The sequence below is a fragment of the Electrona antarctica genome, assembly GCF_951216825.1.
Source record: "Electrona antarctica genome assembly, chromosome: 22".
NCBI classification, from domain to species: Eukaryota; Metazoa; Chordata; class Actinopteri; order Myctophiformes; family Myctophidae; genus Electrona; species Electrona antarctica.
Genome location: NC_136805.1, coordinates 28,709,204 through 28,735,972, shown reverse-complemented (window position 1 = coordinate 28,735,972; position 26,769 = coordinate 28,709,204). Strand labels below are relative to the sequence as shown.

Genomic DNA, 26,769 nt, shown 5'->3' with positions numbered 1-26,769 from the left:
AAGCATTTGTGTCCCCCTCTTCACAATTTTAGATTTCATCATTCTGACACCAAGAGTACATGATCTATATTATGTGCGTAATGTCGAATACCAAAGATCATCAAAAATACGAACCTATATATGAGCATTGTTATACTGTACTTGTATGTTACATTCATTTTTTCATTTATTTTAATTTGAACAATTGATAATTAACTTCAAATATACAAACTTGCACATTACAAAAAAAGGCTCATGTGACTGTAGCCTTTCTACATTTGTACTTTTATCATCGGATACAAGGCAAAAAAGAACCCTAATAACCCCCACTGCAGCTCCTCCGTATCTTGCGCAAGCGCAATAAAATTAGGAACTTTGGCCCAGGGCAGAGTAATCTAGTAAGAGAGTGGCGACACGCTTTTATCTCGCCGCTAAGCGGGGTGCTATGGAACTGTCCCATTGAGATAGCGTGATTGAGCAATTCCGCATTCCATTGTTACAAATTAAAAATGGGAGTCAACGTTTGTGTCGTGACTCTCTTACTAGATTGTCTCTGGCCCAGGCGTTACATAGCGCTGTGCGCATGCTATTTTTTTCTGTTTATGTTTTATTTTTTGGCGCGAGCGGAGAGACAACTCTGAAGGAGGTTGTATTTGTGTCTGTCTGTGTTCGTGTGTGCGCGATAAACCACTTTATCCTCGAACAAATGTAACGTACGTTACACAACCTTAGAGTATAAATAAACAACTAACTCAATTAGGACAAGGTTGTTGTTTAGTCGGGTTGACATTTTTTGCGTCCTGCTTTAAATTTGGACTACGTGTCACTGTTTAAGTCAGTACAGTACTGCTGCTAACGGGACTAGTAGACAGACAGGTTAGCCAGCGTGTCCAGTTAGCATTATGTATGACAACATGTGTAATTAGTGTTTATTTTCTTCTCCGTGCTTATTTTGGCTGTCAGACAGTTTCAACCAACCTGCTGGTATATGTAACCAAATGTGCGTGGAATAACGAACGAACGCTACTAACTCGAGCAGGGTGAGTTAAATTCATGTTATGTTGATGAACCACTATTACGAAAAATGTTCTCTCTGATAACCCACATTCCACACATACATTTCCACATGCAACTGACACTTTGTATGCTTTAAGTTTAACACAGACACATTATGACACATTATTCCCTTCATTGTCAATGCGTTTACAAAACAAACATTGAACTAAACAGACAAACATTAAACCTGTGTATAGGAGGGGCTAGCGCCCCTCAAAATGGAGAAAAATATGGCACTGTTAGAGTAGGCTTTTAAGAATTTCTGACAATGATGCTGGAACTGGTTTAAAAACTCATACGGTAATAGGGGCAGCGGTGGCCTAAGGGTTAGAGAAGCGCCCTTGTTGCCGAAGGTTCGATTCCCCGGACGGGCAGGAAAAATCTGGGTCAATGAGTGATTGTCATCACTCACCCAACACCGCTGAAGTGCCCTTGAGCAAGGCACTGAACCCCCAACTGCTCCCCCTGGAGCTGCTTAGTGGCCAACAGTATAAGTGGTTGTACTGGTCAGCTCCCAGGTTTTAATGTGTGTGTTTCTATGTGCAGGGCACCTGTGCTCAGCTACTTCCCTGGGTAAAAAAAAAAAAAATAGGCAGCCCTTACTGTACCTCAGCCAAATGTTGCGTTCAGACGGGAGGATTAAATTATACAGTCTACCATTCATTGTCAATGGATGCCAGCAACGTGACGTTGCAAAGACGGAATTAATGCATGTAGCTGCTCCAAATCAACTCACAGCGTGTTTTTGCATTGTTTCATCTGCCTTTTTGAACACACCAAAAGGCTTTTGCCTAGTCTAACTATAATACCTTTTCTTGTTCTCTCTATTACAGTTCACTGTCTACAAAGAACAGAAGGGACTGTAAATAACCAGCCAACTCAGTTCAGCTAAAGACCATTCCCTCATCATGCCAGTGGCAAGCACAGTGACCATGACTCCTCTTCCCCTCCCTGCCCACTTCGCCCTTGCTGAACAGTCCTTCTCCCTCAAAAAACGACGACGACTGCCTTTCTCCTCATCCTCTACATCCCCCTCATCCCCTGTCCAGCTATTACATTCTTTGCCTCGATGCCCACCACCACCATGTCCTCCGCTAAGCAGAGGAATAAAAAAAACACCCTGGAAACCCATTTCCAGTTCTCTCAGTAGGACTACCCCTCGGACCTCTCTTTATGACACTAGCAAGCAGCAGTCCTACTTCGACCAGTGCTTCACTAACCTGGGCCTGCTTGGGAGAGGCTCCTTCGGAGAGGTCTACAAGGTGAGAATTACAAGAGAGACAAAAAATGTGGTAAACTGACCTGGTGACAATGTAAAAGAGGGTGAAATTATTTTTTGTGCACACTCCATGAGAGAGTACAGGTAGAGTGAGAACAAGGGGAAGAATCAGGTTAAACTAGAAAAAGTGCCCCTCTGGGCACAGGTCTCCACCAGGCCAGGTAAGGTTGTGGCCTCCTGGTGGTGCTATAATAGGCCAATGTGAAAATGGTGCCATTTGTTCTTACGCCTTTGATGGCAATTGGATGATTTGAGGCATGTGGCCAATGTGAAAAGGGTGGGATATATTCCTCAGCTGAGTAGGAAAGTGTGTGAAAGATTTCATGTAAATTGCACGCTGCATTCATGATTTGAGGCTTTTTGTTCAAAACGGGCCAATCCTGCAAACTTTGAAAGCCAATGTTAGCCAATTAGGATGGAATATGAAATATCGAACAGATCCGTCTTGAGCACATGACTATAGAGATACTGTGTAACGATTTGCAGGATTCTTTTGGAAAAACTGGAGGAGTAATATCTTTATGTATTTTACAAAAGTTGGCCTCCTGGTGGTGCTATAAAAGGCAGATGTAACTAGAAAAAGTGCCCCTCGGGGCACAGGTCTCCACCAGGGCAGGTCAGGTTGTGGCCTCCTGGTGGCGCTATAACAGGCCAATGTGAAAAGGGTGGGACATATTCCTCAGCCTAGTAAGAAAATGTGTGAAAGATTTCACGTAAATTGCATGCTGCGTTCATGATTTGAGGCTTTTGTTCAAAACGGGGCAATTTTGCAAACTGTGAAAGCCAATTATAGCCAATTAGGATGGAATATGAAATCTGGGACAGATCCGACTTGAGCACATGACCATAGAGATACTGTGTAACGATTTGTGAGATTTTTGGACAGAATCTGGAGGAGTAATATCAAAAAATGTGTTTTACAAAAGTCGGCCTCCTGGTGGCGCTATAAAAGGCAGATAAGGAAAATGCAGGTCAAAGGTTTGTCCTTGGCCTCTAGGGAGTGTGCATGCAACGTTTCACGCAGATCGGTGCAGTTTTAGGTAAAAAATGTGAAAAGCTGCCTCATGGTGGCGCTATAACAGGCCGTTCTGGAAAATGTGGGGCAGAGGTTCATCGTTGGCATCCAGGGAGTGTGTGTGCAAAGTTTGGCATCGACCGGGTTAACGGTGCCGGAGATTAGCTGGTAACGGATGGACGGAAGGACACACACACGGACACACACGGACGGACGGAGTGCAAAACATACTCTCTCCCCATGCCTTCAGCCTGGTGGAGACAAAAATGCAGATCAAAGGTTTGTCCTTGGCCTCTAGGGAGTATGCATGCAACGTTTCACGCAGATCGGCGTAGTTATAGGTAAAAATGTGAAAAGCTGCCTCATGGTGGCGCAATAACGGCCGTTCTGGAAAATTTGGGGCAGAGGTTCATCGTCGGCATCCAGGAAGTGTGTGTGCAAAGTGCCGGAGATTAGCTGGTAACAGACGGACGGACACACACGCACACGGATGGACGGATTGCAAAACATACTCTCCTCATGCCTTCGGCTGGTGGAGACAATAAAGGTTGCCTACCTTTATTGTTTTATTGTGTTTTATTATAGTGTTAATGCCTTCTTCAACAGTCTGATTCATCATGGTCTGTTTCATGTCTTTACTCTTTATCTTGTGACCGGATTCCGCTGCCCACACGCACAGTACACTAGGGTCTTGTAAGCAAAATAAGACAAACCGTCACAATCCACATTTATTCTTATTTCTTAGACAGTAAGCACATGACTAAATGTTAATGGCAGACAATGTTTATTTCTTCTTAATAAACAGACACTTGGACAGAAACATATGCAAAGCATAGCATAATACAAATATGGCTACTTCGCTAGGTCATACAAGACTCAGTGTTTGCGTTGGACCCGTGCACACGCATGCTCAATTTATTATAATTTTTTGCTGTCTTTTGTAGTCTTTTGCGGTTATTTGCCTTTTCTTCTGCCTATTCGTGGCTGGCTACTAAAAATCATAGTGTGCTGGCTGTGTGGTGGCCCGCCACACAATAATGCATATAGGGAAAACACAGACTCATCAGAAGGTTTTATATGTCATAGGTGCTGAGCCATGAGGACGGACGTCACTATGCAGTCAAGCGCTCGGTTCATCAATTTAGGGGCAATGGCGAGCGGAACCGGTGTGTGAAGGAGGCACGGAACCATGAGCGTCTGTGTCCCCACCCCCACATTCTGGGCTTTGTGGCGGCGTGGGAGGAGGCTAGCCGTCTCTACATTCAAACAGAGCTGTGCTGCACTACCCTGCTGCTTCATGTTGAGGACCAGCCTCCTACCCCAGGTCAGTGATAGAGCAAAATATTTAGGAATAGAACTGCTCAAGAATGAATATAGAAATAGATAATTCAGGTCAAAATATGTCACAATTGCATTTTCTGAGCATATCATTTAGCTTTCCTTCTGTAGTTGGTAGTCAATATGTTAAAATTTTATATTCATAATTATCCATCCATCCATCTTCAACTGCTTATCTGGAGTTGGGTCCCAGGGGAAACGGTTCCAGCAGAGACCGCCAGACCTCCTTTTTCCGGCAACATTAGCCACTTCATCCTGGGGGATCCCTAGGCATTCCAAGACCAGCGAGGCTGTGGTGATATAATCCCACATCTGGTCCTTGGTCTGCCTGGGGGCCTAGACCTAGTGGGACGTGGAGGGGGCTCACAGCACGCCCACATCCCACTGGGGCCAAGATTATGATTAATCTTTATTGTTTTAATAGTGAAAAAACACTTTGAATCTCAAATCACCAGGCATGCTTAAAAGGCATGATATTGACTTAAATTTGTTTTAAAACGGTCTAATCTAGATGAGCCCGCAGCATGGTCCTACCTGTGTGACCTGCTCTCAGCCCTGCACCACCTGCATTCCCAGGGATTTGTCCACCTGGACATCAAGCCTGCCAATGTTTTCCTCACTGGCTCGGGTCGTCTTAAGCTGGGAGATTTTGGGCTGCTGCTGGAGCTCCCACAAAGGGGGTCAGTCTCATTGGGAGATAAAGGAAAGGAGGAGGATCTCCAGGAGGGAGATCCCAGATACATGGCCCTTGAGCTGCTCAGAGGAGAGTATGGTCCTGAAGCCGATGTTTTCAGGTGAGAAACTGAGAATACATCTTTGTCAAACTATGGGTTATGACAAAGGTAATGTTGCACTGTCACAATCGCCTGATCGCAATAATTTTTGCATTATTGTCAGAATCTTTCCTTCATCTGAAAAATGTTCATACATTTATAAATGTATATATACCGGTATATATTTAAATAATGGAAATGGCACATCTATAAGCTCTCAATGGTTGTGTGCTAGTAAAAACACAAAAATCTTATACATGTATTAATATGGCCTGTTTTAACCATAGTATATTATTTTTTTATTTTGTGTACAAAGACTGACATTTTTGACTTATGTTCAATGCCAAAACCACAATTACGCAAATTATTTGTACAACAATTAATTAATCAGTCAAGTAAAATTGTGACAGCCCTAACTGTACTTATTACAAAAACAAAAATGCCTGTGTGATGAAAACCCTCACCTTTTTATTATCTAATATTTTTTTCTCAGTCTGGGTATAACTATTTTGGAGCTTGCGTGCAATATGGAGATTCCCACAGGTGGAGATGGCTGGCAGAAACTCAGACAAGGCTACCTCCCATCAGAGTTTACTAATGGTAACAACACCAACAGCATACCATTGTTTTATTTCTTTGAGGAAGCCATTGCATTTTTGAGTGGTGTAAACCACTCCTACAACTGGCTTTGTTAGTTTACGTGTCTGTCTGTCTGTCTGTTCGCAAAAAATTAGCATGGTTGCTACGGTCACCCAGTTCACCCGGGTGTGATTTCATTACGTCAGACATTACGTCAGACCACAGCTGATCAGGCTATATAAGACCTTACACCACTCAGTTCACACGGGTGTGATTTTTATATCAGTATGGGACTTGCAGAGACGTGAAACTTCATTGACAGTAAAGACAATTAAAAAAAATGCGTTTTAATGCCTTTAAAAGTGTGGATTGGTTTGAAAAAATGTCCCAGGAGGAAATATGACTGTATACAGCAGGGGCATGGCCATTGGCCAAAGTATTTGTGGGGGTCGCCAACCCAAAAGGTTGAGAACCACTGCCTTAGGTCACAGTCCATGAACTATACATGCCTGGCAAAGCAGCATAATGTCATAATATGCCTCTCTATATTAGGTAACTTGTTTCATTGCGATATGTATTTGCAGTCCTGTCAACTGAGCTGCAGACAGTGCTCAGGATGATGCTGGCACCAGAGCCATCTGAAAGAGCCACTGTCACTGACCTGCTATCCCTCCCCTCTGTGAGGAGAAATGGGTGGAGGAGATACCTGTCTCTACTCCTCCGTGAGGCCATGCTCACTTTGTTGTCCCTCTACCAGGTAAATTAAGTTGAATGAATCAGAAATACTCTATTGCCAAGTATAATGAATTTAGGCATGATATTATAGATGAAATTCGTTCTATAGAGGGTATGCGCATGCATAAAGTGAATGGGATATCGAGTGGCAAAGTGAGTGGAAAAGTGAGTTTAACGCTGCTTAATGTCATCTAATGCAATCAGACTTTTCTGTTTGGATGTATGGGCTGTCAAGGCCAGAAAGTTGTTTTGCCACTCAGTAGGCGTTCCCGCATAACTTCCTTGTATAATGATGATGTCACGCGCATACCCTCTATTCTTTTTTTGCACACTTTATGTGCTTGTAGAGATGCTATTTTCGCTATGAATACAGGTGTGCCTTGAGATTTTAACTTTCCCTTTGGTGTTCCTTAGGCAAAAAAGGTTATAAAACCGCTGTCCTTGTTTGAAAAGCCACTTATCAACTGATCACCTTAAATAACAAAGATGCCTTCTTTTGTAGTCTGTGGTTTCCGTTGGTTGGAGATTGCTGTCATCCCTTCACTTGCCACTTCTACATTGGACAGCCCCGGCACCCTGCACTCCTCCAAAGGACAGCTGGGAGAGAGACTTTACACTGCACAGCATCTTAAATAATGACCCAGGCAGCCTAGACGATGATGATGCTGAAGATGTGTTTATGCTGGAGCTGGATGCTAGGTTGGGGACTCATTTGGATGACTCCCCAACCTTCTCACACAGGTGAGAGAGAATATAATAGGCTAGACATTCCCAATCTGTAAGGCTATGAAGGTATTGGAAGTGAGATGTAGTATTGTTATTTTTTCTTTAAAACCTTGAAAATGTTGTCATCAATACTGATAAATAGGAACTTGTGCGTTTATCAAAATCTTATTTTATTGTTTAAAAAGATAATAATTAAAACACGTTCTCAGAACGCAATTATTGGCTCCCGTGTTAAAACCCATTTAGACTTGTTGTAACCTATACATTGTTATACCTTTCAATCCGGATGCTGTCTCATTTTTGCTATACATATACATACATTTTGCAACTAGAAGGTTTTTTAGAAACTTTAGGTTGGGTTTTAGAAGGTGTTTTTAGAATCGGCCTCAGGTCTAAATGGGTGAGAGACCTGATGCAGCTATAATGAAGTGAAAAAAATAACTTATTATATAAGTTAATGTAATGTCTGGACCACTTGTTTCTCTTAAATGTCTTGTTCATATGTTGGAATTTCTCTTCACTCAACAGGATCAAATCCAGGCTATCTGTGGGAAGCACTTCTACTCCTCTCCGGGCATCACTGCCGACATACAATCAGCTCAGTCCTGCGCAGACGCCCACTGGCTCTGGCCTTGGTCATTCACCCTCATGCAGTTTGGCACACACCCCTTCCAGCATCAACTCAAATGGCTCCTGCCTGACAGCCAGTCTGAGTCTCACACACACAGAGTCACAAGCACATACACTTAGCTTGAGCGACCTACCTGACTCCTCGCACAGCAGGCATTGTGCATGCTCTTCTGGTTCACAGCGACGTGCACGCTATAGGGACCAGACAGAGGATTTCATCCATCGTCCTTACTTTGAACCAAGAAAGAGATTGCTGTTTGAGCAATAGCATACAGACTAAATAAAGAGTCTAAGTGAATGTGCTGAGACATGTGAATGTTTACTTTTTAAAATTCCATATTGCCATTTACGGTGATCCTATAAGAATTTTCTTTACCGGTATGTTCCATCAGAAAAACTGAAATGCTGAATTATATTATATAATGCTTAACATGAACATTTGGTTGTTTGTGTCTGGTCAAGTGCTAATGAGGTGGCTGTGCAATGTTTATTTAAGACTGATCTTAATTAATTGGTCTGCTGAAATGTCCTCCATGTTTACGCAAGGCAAAATAAACTGAGGAACTGGTTACTGGGTGTGTCTGAGAATCCTTTATTACAGTGGTTCTCAAAATTGGGTACAGGGACCCTATACAGGTCTGTAACTCTGAGACTGTACAAATGGAACACTCACAGTAATGGGGTCCTTGAAATTAAAAGGTTTGCTCCATAACATGTTAGTAGTTACTCAGTGAACACTGCACCACTAGAGGGCGACAAAACATTAAATATCTGTTAATCTGCAGAAGAATTAGAATTGTTTTGGGTGTAGGGTGTAGCCCGGTGTAGCCGTGTAGTTGCCTTTCGAAGCTGATCTGGGAACTGTAGCCTAAAGCAAATGACTGGATCATAGGACAGGATACAGGACAGGAGGTACAGAATCTGATCCCTGAACAGTTGATGGTCCAGGGAGAGCTACGTCAACCTGGACCAGGAAGAAGGCTGTCGAGATACGATACGGTCAGATTTTTGTGTCGAACAACTCTTACGATAATTGATTTGATAAATACCAACACATTTAAACTATATTAACTTGAACTATCCCCAACTGGTGTTTTATTATTCACCAACGACGAGGTAACATTAGAGGGACAACTACAACATTAAATAAATACTATAACAAAGCTGCAACGAGGATTCGCAAAGATGTTATAAATGCATTTGTAGAAAAACAAAGAATACTGTTCCATTCCTAACAGGATTCTGATTTGATGCTAAAGCGTTGATGGCTACCAGCAACATTATCAATCTGTTATAATGCCCGAGCGAAGCGATTTATAGTTCACTCCCTGCATGGTTGGCTCATGAACGATACACTATTATTTGGACACTGTTTTAAAGCCGGTCCAAAGGATGTCAAAAATTGAGCGTCTGAATGCCCGGGTGACGAAGCTGCTATCTGTGGCCGTGCACGAGGTTCTGTTGGTGGTGAAGGACACTGTGTCTGAGTACCAAGAGAAAACAGCCAGAACTCAGAGAGAGAACGACAGTCTAAAGAGAAGACTCCAGGAACTCCAAGACCAGTTGAAGAGAGAGAACAAGGGTAAAAGGACAACAAGCTTGATGCATATAATCAGATGGTTTATATGAGGACGTATTCTCTGTATATAAACATTGTTATTCATTTGTATTATCTTGCAGAGGTTATGCCAACGGTTGCTACGCCAACATGGAAGACCAATGTGGAGGTGTGTTCCATCAAGCAGGATCAGAAAGAACTGTTTGCAGAGGAAATAGAAATCTCATCTAATGAGGACAGTTCAGACAATCTATCCCCAGATTCACCTAAAGACTGTGCATCCAACTGCGAGGACAATGTTCAGTCACTAAGTATCCCTTGTCTTGGGCCAAAAAGAACAGGGAGACCTGATTTAAACACTTGTCAGTTTGATTACCCAATAACCCTTAAAACAGAGACCTGTGACAGAACATTAACATCAGTTTCAAATCATGTGAACTCTGCAGATTCAAAGTCTGTCTCTGCAAACAGTTCTCATCCTTCACTCCTTGCCTCATTTGAGATCAAGACAGAACCTGAATTAGGTGAGGATTCAACACACACCACAGAGTATTTGTATGATGTTTCCGGGACAAGCGGTCCAAACCTGGGTTCACTAGACCAAGACCTTCTTCAAGCTAATTCAGGTGCCTTCTTTGGATCAAGGATGTTCTTCAATCTGGGCCAAAATGACATTGAAGAGCCACCAGCAGTTGGTAGCAACCTCACTGCACCACTGTCCAGTAAGTACAGCACAAACGGTGATGTTGATAAACAAGATGACATTTTCACAAACAGGAGGGTCTTAGGTGGAACAGGCTTGCGAACATTCCAGAGACATCTCACACGGGAAAACCGCTACTGCTGCTCACTCTGTGGCCGTGCCTTCAGACATGCAGGTGACTTTAAAAAACACAACAGGGTCCACACAGGAGAGAAGCCATACTGCTGTTTAGTGTGTGGGAAGTCTTTCAGCCAGTCCGGCTACCTGAAAATACACCAGCGTTACCACACGGGCGAGAGGCCCTATGGCTGTGCTCAGTGTGGAAAACGTTTCAGTCACTCAAGTAATTTTAAAAAGCACCAACTTACTCATCTGTAGCGCTAGTATGTTTCACCTTTAATAAAGAAGATAATCTTTTTACAAGTTATGTTTGAAAGGACTATTTTTAGATACCTGGATTTGCAATACACTGATTATTACTGATAATTATGGATGTGTTGAAACAAATTATACCCATCGGTGCCACACTGATTGCAATGGTCTTCATCACATTCTGTTGAAAAGGCCAGTAAATGTTGTACAGCTGGAGCTAAGCTTGCAAATTACTTTATGGGCATTTGTATTGAAGAAATAAATGTAAAATAATTCATCACATAATTAAATGTTTTCATTTGAAATGTAAGTCAATGGCCTGTCATTTATTTTAGAACTACAATAAAAGTATATTAATTGATAGTGTAAAAAATGCAATGATCGACCCCAGCCCATGTTCACTGTTATCCTTGAACTGTACAGTCTTCCACAATTTGAACTGTATATCAAATAAATAACCTTGAAAGTTTGGCTCTGTAACTCCCCAGCGTCCACAAGAAAAATACTAACAAGTTGTCAATTTTATTAATTTTATTATTCAAAATATTGAATTGCTTGGGTAGAACTTGAACAGTACAACTTATATCATAGCCACATATAGAAGCCAATTTATTGTTTCATTTCAGTATAGTGAAAAAAGATTTTTTTTTCTTGCCATACTGTATAACGAGCTTAATATTAACCAATGACTTGTTGGTACTTAACATGATCACTGACAGCAGAGAATCATACATGATGTAATCATACATGTCAAATTGATGTTACTAGGATATGTAATTAGGTTTATTTTACGTTTTTGAAATGTGAAATTAAATTGCAAGACTAGAATCCAATTAACTTCAATACTATGTAATTGCTGACCCATTTCACGTTAGACGGTGGCACTAATAGCCTTAGACTGGCCTGACACTCAATCTGAATTTTCATATATTCTTTTAATGGTAGCGATTCGGGGCTGGGCTTAGACCACTTAAGCCCCATATAGCCTATAGCCCATTTTCACCATTTTAGAAAACTAGACTGTTTGTTGTGGTTTTGTAAAATATAATGACATGCCCAAACTAGGGATGCCAGGTTGTAAGTAGTATCACCAGACTGACTTACTTACTTTTATACCTTTAAATTCCCTGAGGAACATAGGCCATTGATGAGGCTCTTCCATCCCCTTTGGTCTTGTGCCCTCAGCTCCAGTTGTTGCCATGACACCTTCATCTCCTGCTCTGTGGTCCTTCTCCAGGTGGCTCTATAGCAGGCCTTCCTCTTTTCCTCTTGCCTTGCATGTTCCATGTTAGTGCATGTTTTGTGACTGATCCATATGTCTTCGCAATGTGTGTCCTACCCATGTCCATTTCCTCCTCCTGTTTCTATTGTGTCTTGTCTAGTGAGGTCCCACAGGTTGACTGGTTATGGTGATTGGAGATGGTGTTGGCTGTTTGGCCATTAGACTCTTGTATTTTGTTGAGTATGTTGTTAGTTATGTTCCAGGTTTCAGAGCTGTATAGTAGGGTGGTTTTGACATTTGAGTTGAAGATTTGCAGTTTGGTCTTGCATGATATGTCTTTTGCTTTCCGGATTTTATTTGAGACTAGACCGGTGCCCGGCTGTAGAGCACCGAATCGGTAACTATGGAAGTTGGAGATCCATGCCCCACCCGGCTATGCAATACCCGTTGTACCCATGTCAGAGTACCCGTTCCACCCATCTGTCTGTGTCCCTTTTATGCCCATATGTGGAGATTTCTGTATCTGTCTCTCTGTGTCCCTTTATTCCTATATATGGAGTTCTGTGTCAGGCATGCCCAAATATGGAGTGTTGTGATGTCAGAACAGGCCAGCTCCATATATGGAGCCTGGGCAGGGGCCCAGGGTCCGACCGACACAACACGAGCACTGCACTCCCTGTGGGGTGTGGAACGTGTGTGTCTAATTTGAAGTCGGTGGGGCGAACGGTTCTCAAGTTACGTGCATTACAGCCGTACACACGTACGTACAGTACAGACACACGTGGTGCATTTATAGATAGATGTTGAATGTGATCCATGCTTTTCCGATTCTGGTATCCTCCTATCACCAGACCAATGTCATATTGATCTGTCGCTGTCCTATGAGCACGTAAAGCATGCAGAGGCCTATTCTGCTTGTGGCCGGGTATCTAAACCAATACAATTTTTGAACTGCAGAAGGACCTGGTGGTTTCTGAAGAAACTAATACAATGTAGTTACAAATGGATAAATGAACACTTCCAAGTTTACGTTGAAAAAAATACCATCAAATGGTATCTTGAATGCTCCGCTCTCAATCAAGATGGATTAAAATACATGTCTGATGATAAAGCACGAAGACAATTATTTGTGTTCCTTTAATGACATGTTTTTAATGAAATAATGTGGACCACATTATTTCAGTTAACCAATGAAAATGTGCTTAGAAGTAGTTTCACAAATAGTTTCACAAACAGTGCTAGCCTACGGTACTCATGGTAAATAAAATAAAAGTGTATAATCCATTTCTTCTCTTCCCATATGCATAATTTTGTATCATTCTATTTACATACACATTGATTTTATATAACTCATTCATCTCCCACACCCAACTATCACTATCATAAATCCACCCAGCAAAGAAGCCAGGTTTTTGTACAGTATACGAATAGATGAATAAGCAAGCACACAGCAAGCCACAGCATTATATCAGGTGCTGAAGCCAGATGTTTGAAGTTAAGGTAGGTTACAGACACAGTACACACAGTGAGACTGTTTGAACACAGTAGGCCTACACTGTGACTTGTATTCAATATGATTTTTAATTTTTTAATTGGCCGCAATCCCTTGAGGGAGAACCACCTCATTCCCTATATTCAGAACATGAACATGGACGTGACCATTATGTGTCAAAGTGTCAGACTGTGTGTGTGTGTGTCGGTGGCACTGGCAACGGTCTAACATGACTCTAACCAACCACACCGGATCAGAACACCATTACCCACAAGGCACTGCACTTATACCGACTGTATTTAAAAAAATAAAAAAATAGATAGGCCGTTTATTTACAGCTCCGAGGATATCGTCAATAAGGTCAGTCTTCTTCAAGACTTCAATCTTCACCATAATAAAGTAAAAAGAGTAGTCTGTGGCGCACTATGGCAGTTTGCACTAGCTAGGCTATGTGGGGGTAGGAGGCTCAGGCTACGCGTTAACTAACAACACGCGAATTGTTACGGCTTGTCACGGCTTACTAACTTTTAAGTTTAGAAATCAGAACATTATATACACCCCGTTGCGGTATGAAAACAAATAAACTGGCGTTTTACACGTGCTGATGCTGTTAGGCTCAGCCGCTCGGGTTTTCTTTGAAATCAAAGCTGCGAGCCATCGATCATTGATGATCAATGTCGCAGCAGCATCTGCTGATTACAAACACTGCTGAAACACACAACCCATATTCCCACATCAACTCACCAGCTGCGCATCAGTATAACTGTAAACCATGTCGAAACTTGAACGTTTGAGCGCCCGTGTGGCCAAGCTGCTGACGGTGGCCGTGCAGGAGGTCCTGGATGTGGTGAAGGAGACCGTGTCCGAGTACCAGGAGAAAACTGCCAGAACTCAGAGAGAGAACGACAGTCTGAAGAGAAGGCTGCAGGAGCTGCAGCAGCAAGACAACATAGGGAGAGACGATGCAGGTTATAGCTCAATTGTTATTTATTGTTACAGCTGCATTATTTCCTTTTATAACCAACAATGCATCGAAACACTGAGTTGTCTTTCTTAAGTATAATCATTTGAGAGCAAAAGTTAGTGATTAGGAGAAAGAAATGAAATGATGTCCTCACTCACTCAACTTGTATAGTTTTCTTGGTTTAGAGTAGACAATTCTTGCATTCACCATGACCAAATGTTAATGTAATGATTTGCGACAGATTTTTTTTGGGGTCATAATTCACTAGCTGGGAAACACTATCCAAAATTGTAACGTTATTATGAATTGAGTGGGCAAAACCATGAAGTTGACTACTTACACAAAGACAATGATTTATTGTATTACAAATTTAAAATGTTTACATATGCAAATGAGGCATTATATAAGAAAATATACAAAAATAGAAAATATTCCCATTGGGAACCAACCGGTGGAAACGTCTGAGTGCTTTTTGTTTGTTGTTTACAGACAAGACTCTTGACTACAAGAGAGAAGTCGATGAACCAACAAGGCAAGATGAACTTGAACCAGAAAATGATAGATGTGAGCCAAAGGTCAACTGGAAGAAACGACTAAGGAAAAAAAAAAGGAACTCAGAGGAGTTTACATCTGAGTTAGAAACGGACACCTGCAGCCTCATGGTTGCACTAGGACTAGGTGAAGATGAGTATCCTGAGGGGTTGACAAATGTGTCCAATGCAGCCCTGACTGTTTACATGACTCATTCGCTGGCTGACACTGACCAAGACCACTCCACAAAGCCTGGGAGCAGCTCAAGCTCTCCCATTCTCCCAGTGATCAAAACCGAGCCTGAACCACAGGAATATTCATCCTCACATGAACATGTAAATAATAACCAGCTTTTCTCATCGTGTGGTGTGGTTGAGAGCAGCGGCACAGCACAGAATGATGGGATCTCTGAGCCCATGGAAGGCAATGCAGAGAATCCTAGTCTCCTGCACTACATCAACGCAGATGGTCTCAGCACGTTTGTGGACACATTTCCGTTTGAATGCCATCCTGAGCTGGTCCAAAGCATCCAGAGAGCCAGCTTTGGGAACAGTCAGGATGACAGCCACATGTGCGTTGTATGTGGGAAGACTTTCAACAGAATTGGGAATCTACGGATCCATGAGCGCTGCCACACAGGGGAGAAGCCTTTCCGTTGCCTGCATTGTGGAAGATGCTTCAGTCATGCTGGTAACCTGCAGAAACACAAGAGGGTGCACACAGGTGAAAGACCTTATGGCTGCCAACAATGTGGCAAGACATTCAGTCAGTCAAGTCACCTGAAGAAACATCTCAGAATTCATATGGACAGAGATGAAAAAGGAAGTCGAAGAATATAGGCTCAGTTGTTGAATTCATTTTAAGTTGTTATTTATTGAGCCATGTACAGTTATTTGTTTTATTTTGAGTTATGGCTATTTTAACACATTAAAGTAAAGTAAGCACTAATACTTTCTTTTTTTAAATCATGTTTCAGTGTGTTTAGATAGGTATTGGATGGAGCCCGCACACCATGTAGCCTCGGTCCCAGGCTCACTTAACTGCGAAAAAGAAGAGCCTGGTCACAACCTAGGACAAATAAGCTATCTAAGGCAGGACTTCCGCCGTGTAACCCCCCCCCCCCCCCGGAAGTTAACGTTTTTTTGACCAATCGCCGCGTTGTGTTCCCGAAAATGTATTCCCGCTGAAATGATCATTGGGTGGGGACTAGTAAACACAGCCGCACCGCGTGACGTAGCTCAGGATGGCATTCAACACTTCCGCCACTTCCGCTGATAGTCTTTTCAGCGTAGGTCCTGCCCAGGGTGCACACCATGGGTATAAGAAAGACGTTCTTTATTGAAAATTCTAGCCCAGCACCCAGCCTGTTGATGTGCGTGTTCTACGTCCGCTCAGTGTGTTTAGATAACATCACCATTACACCATTGAGGTGTGCCTATTATGATATATTTAAATCATAGCAAGATGCATGTTTGATCTTTTTATGTTTTTAAACTGAGTTTAAAAAAAGAATGTATAACAAAAAAGAAAATATGGCCTGTTTAAAAAAAAATCCCCAAAAAATGTATTTCATTTCTGATTGCATCAGTCTGCTCATGATGTATACCTTCATTAATTAACTAAACATATGTTTATCTGATTTTATTCTTCAAAGTGCAGGAAAAGATACCTTTCAACAATTTGACTTTAGTATTTTGCTGCTTTACGTTTTTTAGATGGATGGATCATAGCTGGCTAGATGGACATTGACAAAGATGGCATAGAAACCATTGACTATAGACCTGACTTTTATTGTGAAACGCAACTGAGTAGAAGTTGATATTGTGCTTCCGGGGTCATCTATTTTATTTACAGTATGTATCGCGTCCTTTGCTTCTAAATAATTTTTCAAATTTGCTTCAATGGTTAAATTAATCTGAAGTTGTAATGTTCTGCTAGCATTAGATGTCCAACGTTTGTAGCTGCTAAACAGATTCACGGAAACTGATTTGACCCTGGTGTTGAGCAACCTTTTAAACGATTCAAGAGCACTTTCAAAGAAAACGATCAGTTCGCCAACAAGGTAAGCCATTGGAACGGGGGAGGGGGAAACGCTAAATACACTCATTTACTTCTTTGAACAGAAATCAGGAAAATGTAAATCCGTAAATGGGTTTAAGAAAACATATTGCGGTTGACGTTTAACACACTAGTAAATAAAGGAAATAAATAAATGGTGACTATAGCATTAGGCATAAGAAACTCTAGCCCTGAAACATGACTGCCATGATAATCGTCATGACGCAACTGCAGCCTGTTTTACGCGATCGCTACATTTACAGTCCAAACGTGTATATAAACATTCCGTTTTCAAATATAAAGTACTCACAATTTGTCCCACGGGTGTTAGAGATTTGTTGGTACAGCGATTAGCATTGCTGCATCCCGCGTTGTTTAATAAAAAGCATTTTTATCCGAGCTGTTTTTTTGCCATTGGCTTTCAACTACGCGCCCCTATCGGTCGGGAGGAGTGTGGCAGTCTGAAACACTGGGTGTGTTCGATATATTCACGCTGACAGCACTGCCAATACAGACTAATAGGCGAGTGCGCTCCCGGTGTGCAACTTTGTATTTCCCAAACGAACCCCGTTTGAGAAAAGTAGCCGGGGAGCTCGGATAAAAAGGCTTTTTATTAAACAACGCGGGATGCAGCAATGCTAATCGCTGTACCAGAAAATTTCTAACACCCGTGGGACAAATTGTGAGTACTTTATATTTGAAAACGGAATGTTTATATACACGTTTGGACTGTAAATGTAGCGATCGCGTAAAACAGGCTGCATTTGCGTCATGACTGTCATGATGATTATCATGGCAGTCATGTTTCAGGGCTAAAGAAACTCCAGGTTACATCCCTTCACACAGAGCATGTCTTGTGATAGCTCTTACATTGATTGATTGAAGTATTTATTAACAGTTTGCAGAATGGGTACATTTCGCAACATGAGGGTAGCCCAAGATTTAGACTCGTAGAGTTTTTTTCCCCGTCAGAATCGAAAAGAACCTCTACGAGAGTCTAAATCTTGGGCTAACCAGGGGTCTGATGTCACGATGACTGGTCGCAACAATAAAAAAGAGGGGCGCTTTAACAACCCTTATCATCCTACATAATCGCGATATAACATAACATCATATGCCGATTTGATCAGTGACAGACAAGACAAACATTAAACCTGTAGAACTAGAAAAACATTGCTAGGATGCAACTGGGACATATCCTCAGTGATGTATCCCAAGGTCATCAGGGTTTCGGGTCTTCCAACATCATACCCCTCACTCGGGTGAACCAGCCGGGGTGATCATGTCCCGACTTACATCCCAGTAGCTGCCCTCGATCAGTCCCTTAGGGAAAGACCAGGGACACACAATCCGGTACTGGGCGGGCCATCCGGCGTGTGGAGGGACTAGGCACTGTGGGTTGACTCCTGGCCGGGCACCTCCTACGTCTCACCAGGTCCTTTCCTGGATTCCCAGCACCAGACACTTCATTCGGGAGTGGTGGATGTAAGGAGGTAAAAAGGGAAAAGAAACATACAGTAAGGGGGGGGGGGGGATTCAGATACAGAGTGCACATAAGACCATGGACAATTTACCAACATTGAATTCAATGACTTGTATAAGGTTACTGTTGACCTGCATCCGTTTGATCAGTGTCTGTTCTGATTCACTCTTATTAGACCTGTATGTTTGACCAGTACTGTTGATTCACTCTAATCTGCGTAAGCACAGATATGTGTTTGATTCCATGGTCATCATTGGTCACTTGCTTTATCGAGAATAGATACTGGGTAAATGGTGCATTTATATAGCTCCGCTTTACATATTGTGCATTACATTCATCCATTCACGCACAAATTCATACACCAATGGCAGCGGAAATCATGCAAGGCACCAACCTGCTCATCGGGAGCAATTAGGGGTTCAGCATCTTGCTCAAGGACACTTCAACACGAACTCTGGGGGAGCCCAGGTTCGAACTAGGAACCTTGCGGTTGCCATCCGGCCACTCTGACTCTACCCCTGAGCCACCCCCCGCCCCTGTATGCCCAAAGATGCAGGATATGTTGTAGTACAACTCGATCTACATAGAATAGAACATCATTATTTATTATATGTTTATTAATATCATACTCTGTTCCATTCTGTATCTGCTATGACTCAAATCTTCTGTTAACATACTTGTACTAATTGTGTTAAAAACGTTTTGTGTGATACTGCTGCCTTGTCATCTTGTTTTCCAAATGTTCTGCTTGCTTACAGAAAAATACTTCAACTGAATCGTCACTCACGACTCACCAGCATTAAGGACTAAGATGTTTTGTTCTTTTCTTTTTGTCATTTTAGGATGTCTAAACTTGAGCGTCTAAATACTCGTGTGACAAAGTTGCTCACTGTAGCAGTGCATGAGGTTCTGGAGGTGGTGAAAGAAACTGTATCAGAGTACTTGCAGAAAACTGCCAGAACTCAGAGAGAGAATGAGAGTCTGAAAAGAAGGCTTCAGGAACTGCAAGATGAGTTAAGGGAAGCCAATGAAGGTGAGCTTCATTACTGTAATTGTTATTTATACTTTCTCTAATTGGTAATATTTAACCTAAATTCTTCTTGGTTGCAGACATGTATGGTTTGTAACACAATCGATTGCATTTAGATTTTCACAATTACACTTTTACACATCTCTTTGAGTATCAAAATGATGTGCTTTCTCTCCTACAGCCAATAAATGTGCTCCTCACCCACCATCCTCTTATAAAACAAGGCAAGATGAACCAGTGCAGGATGAACTGAAGCAGGAGCCAGAAAACAGTCAAAGACATGATCCAAACCTCACAGAGACAAAGTCAAAAACGCTTCAGATGGAACCATTCAATCCAGGCAAGATGAACTGCACAACTGCATATTTGCATGCAGTCGAACGCAGCACCACAGTTGCACTAGTTGAACAAGGAGAACATGATAGAATCTCAAATGTGACCAACGCAGCTTTGACAGTTTACACAAGTCATTCACTAGATGATGAGCAAGATAATTCAGTGGGACAAATGAAATTAATCAAAATATCTGGAAACCTTATGAGTCCCCTGTCTCTCCCAATGATAAAAACAGAGTCTGCACCACTTCCATATTCAGCCTCGCATGAACATTTGGATCATAATCAGTTATTCATGTGTGGAGATTTGGAAAGTGGAACAGTACAAAATGCTGGCATGCCTGAGTCCATGACAGACAACACAGAGATTCCTGGCATGGTGCATTACATAAATACAGATGGTCTCAGCACCTTTGCAGATTCATTTCAGTTTGATTGCCATAGTGAGCTGGCTCAAGGTATCAGGAAACCCAATTATGGAAAAAGACTAGAGAGTCACAGTTGCAATATATGTGGTAAGACATTCAACAGGATTGGGAATCTAAAGATCCACCAACGTTGTCACACAGGGGAGAAGCCGTATTGCTGCCTACATTGTGGAAGGCGCTTCAATCATGTTGGTAACCTGCACAAACACAAGAGGATCCACACAGGTGAAAGGCCTTATGGCTGTCAACAATGTGGGAAAACTTTCAGTCAGTCAAGTCACCTCAAGACACATCAAAAACTCCATATGAACAGGCGTTAACAGTTAACAGTCCTTGAATTAGTAGTTGGTTGATTTGATGAATTGCGTTGCTTTTATTGTTGATTTGTACTCTGAAAAACACACTTGATACTAGTTGAATATATCTGTGAAAACCACTTAAAATATGTACTTTTATACAATAACAATATTCCCAGTTATACAAACTTTATGGTGTATTTAGTATGTCTTAAATAACAAAACAAAACAGTGTGGTCATGTTGATATATTTGGATATAGCACATTTTCAAAACTGCTTTTGGTTCATTTTATGCTCGTTTATTAGTGTCATACTTTCATCCCATGTGGGATTACATGACAGGCAGGACACAAGCTCACTGAGAATGATAATACAAAATTGGGTGAACTAACAATAAAATAAAGAAAAAGATAATAAAAACACGATAGCCTATTAATGTATGCTTTGTTTTGATAGTCTGCAAGGCAATTATTTTCTTATTGTTTTCGTTATCTATAAATAATGAAAATGTTCTCTGTTGATCTTTATAAATTTCCTTCCTCAGTTCATGGTACAAGGGGGAAAATGGTATATATAATGCTTTTATTTTGAAATACAGAACAAAGGGAAGTAATTGAGATTATTCTTCCGGAGGTTAAATATAATAAAAAAACAGGTTAATAATAGCAGTTATGTTTGCTTGACATTCGTGAAATCGTCTGTTGAAACGCCACTTTGCTAGAAGTTTGTTGAAACCAGATGGTTGGAACGGTGATGTGTTAGTGTAAACGATATATAGGTCGGACCGTCGGTTACAAGCAAGCACTGGAGGTTTTCCAAACATAAGAAGGTAATGTTATAGCCATATGATTCACATGAAGCTCGTATACTTCACGAGCGTCATGACAGTCATGTTTCAGGGCTAGTAATGTATACTTACATTGGGTGCTGGACTAGTTATGACGTTAAATAGAAACGTCGAAGGGTGATTCCTAGTATTCGGTGCCCCACTGCCCCATGACATATTACACTTATCTTGTGTAAAATAAGCAAAAATACTCATTCCAAAAAGCTCGTCTTATATAGAAAAGGGAAAAAAAGTTTGTACCTCAGACTTTTGAATGCTTTGTTTCCTAATGTACTGTTTGCTTGTTTTGTTTTGTTTTTGTCTGGGGACTACGGAGGAGAATTAGCATTTTTGCTAAATCCGGTGTATTTACATTGCATTTGTCCGTTAATATGCAATGTAAAATAATTACAAAATAATCCCTTTGATCATTTGAGTAGAGGTATGCTAAAATGCCATGTCCCCCATCATGTTTAATTTATGATCATCTTCAGTTACAAATAGGCAACTAATCAAATTCAAACAAAATAAAAAATTCGAATTCTTATTGTAGTATAGTTCTAATGCTTCTCATCAAATGTTATTTTGGTAAATGTATTTATGCTTAAGATCTTGAAATAAATTTTATCCCTGACTTTACTGTCCCCCTGTTATGCTGATGCAAATCCACGGGGTCATCCCTATGTTCCCCAGGTTCTATGTTCCCCACTTACCTTAGGGTTAGCAAGGACTTCAGTGTTTTGTACTATACAATTGTATGTATAAGTACAGAACAAAGAATGTTTGTTTTTGCCATCTTTGTTGAAGAGTCTGTCTGAGCAATTATGTTTTAGTTTATTTTATGCCAGTGTTAATGTTTATTTGGCAGTTTAAGTAGCCTAGGCAGACCTAAAGTTCAATGGATTGTTCAAAGACTGAGCTTAAATCAGAATTTGCTACTAAAAGTAAGACTAAGTTGCTAAAATACTTTTAGTCTTACTAGAATTACTAAAATTACTGGGTTAGGTTTCTGGTTTAGGTTTATTCTAAGTGGGGAACAAAGAACCTTTTTTGCATGGTGGGTAACATAAAATCTGGGGAACATAGGTACGCTCCCGTAAATCCACCCGACTTCTCTAGCCACATGACTTCAAAAAGTGGCATAGTATCAGAAAAAAAGAAAAATCCTGTTAAAAAATTGTTTTTTTGAAAAAGTTACTAGGCTGAAATGGCACCGAATCGTAGGAATGACCCTGAATCAGTTTGCATTGAAACCTAACTGGCCCTTGGAAGGGCATGTACAGTATATTTTTATTAAACATTCACCCATAGTTTATTTCTTACGAATCTGCCAATGAAGAGTGATGTTGACCTGAGACTGTTGCAGGATAAATTAATTTATCAAGATGACTCAGATCACCCAGATTAGCCTACATTTTGACAGTCAGTGACAGGACGACTGCTAGGCTAATACAAAATTAATTTGCTTGGCTCAAAGCTCAATATAAGTCCCAAAATCACAGTCTCTTACAGTCCTTCTGGTTCACTAGTCAACTCTAGTAAGAGTTGTTCTTGACCAAAAAAAATACTGCCCAACAATGTCAACAATATTTTTACATTAAATTAAAACATATCATTGCTGTCCGGAAGAATTTTTGAGGTTTTAGATTTATTTTCCATAAATCCGTGCTATTGAACACCCTTTACATCTGTGTGTTGGTTAAAAGAATATTGAACCAACTGTATTAAAAAGCGATTAGACAATAACTTGAGCTGGGTGTTTTTTCCTGAAAAACTTGGTGTTTTCTTCCATACAGTATAATGGCCAGTCACTCACTGGGCAAGTGTGCATAAGATTCTAGCTCCAGGTTAGCTCACTTTTCACTTCACACAGAGCAGTCTTGTGCTAGCTCTTGACTTAGGCACATGGAACATGTAAAACTGTGCAACATTGAAACCTAAATAACAATGTGACTTAAACAAAGATGTTTCTCCGGCCATTTTAGGATGTCTAAGCTTGAGCGTCTAAATGCCCGTGTGACAAACTTGCTCACGGTGGCAGTGCATGAGGTTCTGGACATGGTGAAACAGACAGTTTCAGAGTACCAGCAGAAAACCATCAGAACACAGAGAGAGAATGATAGTCTGAAAAGAAGACTTCAGGAACTCCAAGACCAGTTAAAGGAAGCCAGTGAAGGTGAGCTTCATTGGTTTAATTGTTACTATTTGCTGTAATTTGTAATATTTTACCATTAGTTCCTCTTGATTGCAGACAAGTGTCATTGGAGGTAATACAAAAAAAATGAATCATAATTATAATTTCAGACTGTTCAAAAGATATGTATTGCTTTCTGATACTGTTTTCACATTTACAATTTTACACATCCCTTCCAGCATGATTGAATATGATGTACTGTCTCTTCCACAGGCAATAAATGTGCTCCTCTCCCACCATCCTCGTATAAAACAAGGCAAGATGAACCAGTGCTGGATGATCTGAAGCAAGAGCAACGATTAGAAAACAGTCAAGGACATGGTCCAAACCTCACAGAGACAAAGTCAAAAATGCTTCAGATGGAACAATTCCTTTCAGGGGAGCTGAACTGCACAGCAACTACGCATGTGGCCGAATGCAGCACCACATCTGCACTGGTTGAACATGATAGAATCTCAAATGTGACCAATGCAGCTTTGAGAGTTTACTCAAGTCATTCACCAGATGATGAGCAAGATAATTCAGTGGGACAAATGAAATTAATCCAGATGTCTGGAAACCTTTTGAGCCCCCAGTCTCTCCCAATGATAAAAACGGAGTCAGAGCCACTTCCATATTCATCCTCCTCACACGAATATTTGGATCAGAACCTATTTACATGTGAAACTTTGGAAAGTGGATCAGCACAGAATCCTGGAATCCCCGAGTCCATGACAAACAACACAGAGATTCCTAACATGGTGCATTACATAAATACAGATGGTCTCAGCACCTTTGCAGATTCATTTCAGTTTGAGTGCCATAGTGAGCTGGCTCAAGGTATCAGGAGATCAAATTCTGGGAAAAAACAGCAGAGCCACATTTGCAGTGTATGTGGGAAGATATTCAACAGGATTGGGAATCTAAAGCTCCACCTACGCTGTCACACAGGGGAGAAGCCTTATTCCTGCCTACATTGTGGAAGGCGCTTTATTCATATTAGTAACCTGCACAAACACAAGAGGATCCACACTGGTGAAAGGCCTTATGGCTGTCAACAATGTGGAAAAACCTTCAGTCAGTCGAGTCACCTCAAGACACATCAAAAACTTCATGTGGACAGGCGTTCTAGTGTCCAGTGAAGAAAATAATTGAGTCCGTTGAATCTGTATTCCATTATTACATGGTATTACACACAGACGCGCTATGCGTGCGTGTGTACTACTGTACTGTATGTAGTCTGAACTGAGAAGTAGTCTTACTATTCCCATTCTGTCAAACTGTTATCACTTGCCATTATAACGCCTAAATCTAAATGACGGAGTGGTTGTGCAAAGACCCGTCTGGCAGCACTGTTTAATGCAATGCTGTTTATTAATATTTTTTTGTTGAATTACTCATGACAAAGTTGTACAGTATGTATATCCATAACATAAACAAGCAGCACGCTAGCAAACAATTCACTAGTTCTTTGTTTCAATCATTTTATTATTATTATTTTCACAATTATATTACCTGATCATCTTCTTCTTAAATATCCAAATACACTTGTCATATGCATACATCTGTCGCACAAATTATCAAAACATTAGAAAGTAGCCGGCGTATCTGTGTATCAGATTGTGAAAATATAATAATAATAATTATTATTATTATTATAATAATCATTAAAAAATAAGAATATGCCCTTCTGGGCACAGGTCTCCACCAGGGCAGGTCAGGTTGTGGCCTCCTGGTGGCGCTATAATAGGCCAATGTGAAAAGGGTGTCATTTCTTAATTTTTGGACAGAATCTGGAGGAGTAATATCCAAAAATGTGTTTTACAAAAGTCGGCCTCCTGGTGGCGCTATAAAAGACAGATGCGGAAAATGCAGGTCAAAGGTTTGTCCTTAGCCTCTAGGGAGTGTGCATGCAACGTTTTAGGTAAAAAGTGTGAAAAGCTGCCTCATGGTGGCGCTATAACAGGCCGTTCTGGAAAATGTGGGGCAGAGGTTCATCGTTGGCATCCAGGGAGTGTTTGTGCAAAGTTTGGCATCGACCGGGTTAACGGTGCCGGAGATTAGCTGTACACACACAGACGGACGGAAGGACGGACACACACACACACACACACACACACACACACACGGACGGAGTGCAAAACATACTCTCCCCATGCCTTCGGCCTGGTGGAGACAATTATTATTATTATTGATAGAAAGAACTAGTGTATTGTCTGCGCGTGCTGCTTGCTTATTTTATGGATATACATACTGTTGACCTTTATAATTTTGTCATGAGTAATTCAACAAAAAATACATATAACTCGCACAAATAAATTGCAATAAACAGTGCTGCCGGGCGGGTCTTTGCGCAACCGCTCCGTCATATAGATATGCCATTATAACAAGCTGCAAATTTCAATGGCTGAATAACTTCACAAGATGCTTAACTAACTATAATAAATAAGAGTTTATTTTCAATATTTTATAAAAATAAACTCTCTTCAGAACGAAAATACATTGCATGGATGCAACTGGGACGTATCCTCAGTGATGTATCCTAAGGTCATCGGGGTTTCGGGTCTCGCGAACATCATACCCCTCACTCGGGTGACCCAGCCGGGGTGATCAAGTCCCGACTTACGTCCCAGTAGCTACCCTCGATCAGACCCATTAGGGAAAGACCAGGGCCACACAATCCGTTGGAACCACTCCGGAACTACTATGCCGGGACTGAGAGGTGAAATTATGGCATGTGGAGCGACTAGGCTCTGTGGGTTGCCTCCTGTCCGGGCCCCTCCTACGTCTCACCAGGTCCACTCCTGCTCTCACCAGGAGCACAGCGAGGACCTGTGCGTTGCACCAGACTCCCAGCACCAGACACTTCATATAGGAGTGGTGGATTCTTGAGCCGCAATGGTTCTGCAGGCTCCACCGCTGGGCAACGGTAGTACTGCAGGCTCCACTTGCGGCTCGAATGGCCCTCCTAAAGGCCTCATCGAAGGTTTTTAGGCTTCCTCCTCACGGAGGATGCAGGATGGGGCGCTAACCCATACTACTCCCGGGGTGCCGTCTACATTCCAGCTGTCACCCGTCTCTCCGGTGGTCACCAGACTATACCTGGTTGTCACATAGTCTATTCCTATGAGTCACTATAAATAGAATACCTCAGAACGAAAATACATCGCATGGATGCAACTGGGAC

General features: G+C 41.5%; 3 protein-coding genes across 8 annotated transcripts; all 3 read left to right on the top strand.

Annotated features, from left to right (window-relative positions):
• The first annotated feature begins 499 nt into the window (after window positions 1–499).
• Window positions 500–8,675, top strand: pkmyt1 (protein kinase, membrane associated tyrosine/threonine 1). Its single transcript, XM_079492528.1, has 8 exons — window positions 500–1,019; window positions 1,869–2,297; window positions 4,416–4,653; window positions 5,179–5,461; window positions 5,934–6,040; window positions 6,604–6,776; window positions 7,257–7,495; window positions 8,009–8,675. The coding sequence occupies exons 2-8, from the start codon at window positions 1,944–1,946 to the stop codon at window positions 8,376–8,378; spliced, it is 1,764 nt and encodes a 587-aa protein (XP_079348654.1). The 5' UTR covers window positions 500–1,019; window positions 1,869–1,943; the 3' UTR covers window positions 8,379–8,675.
• Window positions 8,676–8,988: 313 nt separating this feature from the next.
• On the top strand, window positions 8,989–11,221 carry LOC306914956 (uncharacterized protein). Its single transcript, XM_079492199.1, has 2 exons — window positions 8,989–9,692; window positions 9,791–11,221. The coding sequence occupies exons 1-2, from the start codon at window positions 9,503–9,505 to the stop codon at window positions 10,747–10,749; spliced, it is 1,149 nt and encodes a 382-aa protein (XP_079348325.1). The 5' UTR covers window positions 8,989–9,502; the 3' UTR covers window positions 10,750–11,221.
• Window positions 11,222–13,741: 2,520 nt separating this feature from the next.
• Window positions 13,742–25,039, top strand: LOC306915595 (uncharacterized protein). 6 transcript variants are annotated; one of them, XM_079493027.1, is made up of 5 exons: window positions 13,742–14,425; window positions 14,911–15,975; window positions 16,277–17,014; window positions 19,336–19,526; window positions 19,705–21,005. In XM_079493027.1, exons 1-2 carry the CDS (start codon window positions 14,230–14,232, stop codon window positions 15,789–15,791), a joined length of 1,077 nt encoding a protein of 358 aa, XP_079349153.1. In that variant the 5' UTR covers window positions 13,742–14,229; the 3' UTR covers window positions 15,792–15,975; window positions 16,277–17,014; window positions 19,336–19,526; window positions 19,705–21,005. The 6 variants fall into 6 exon arrangements, with proteins under 6 accessions (XP_079349153.1, XP_079349151.1, XP_079349149.1 ...); XM_079493025.1 differs by lacking the exons at window positions 14,911–15,975; window positions 16,277–17,014 and adding exons at window positions 23,395–23,585; window positions 23,817–25,039 and having other exon boundaries at window positions 13,799–13,817; window positions 19,705–21,412; XM_079493023.1 differs by lacking the exons at window positions 13,742–14,425; window positions 14,911–15,975 and adding exons at window positions 23,395–23,585; window positions 23,817–25,039 and having other exon boundaries at window positions 16,253–17,014; window positions 19,705–21,409.
• The last annotated feature ends 1,730 nt before the right edge of the window (window positions 25,040–26,769 follow it).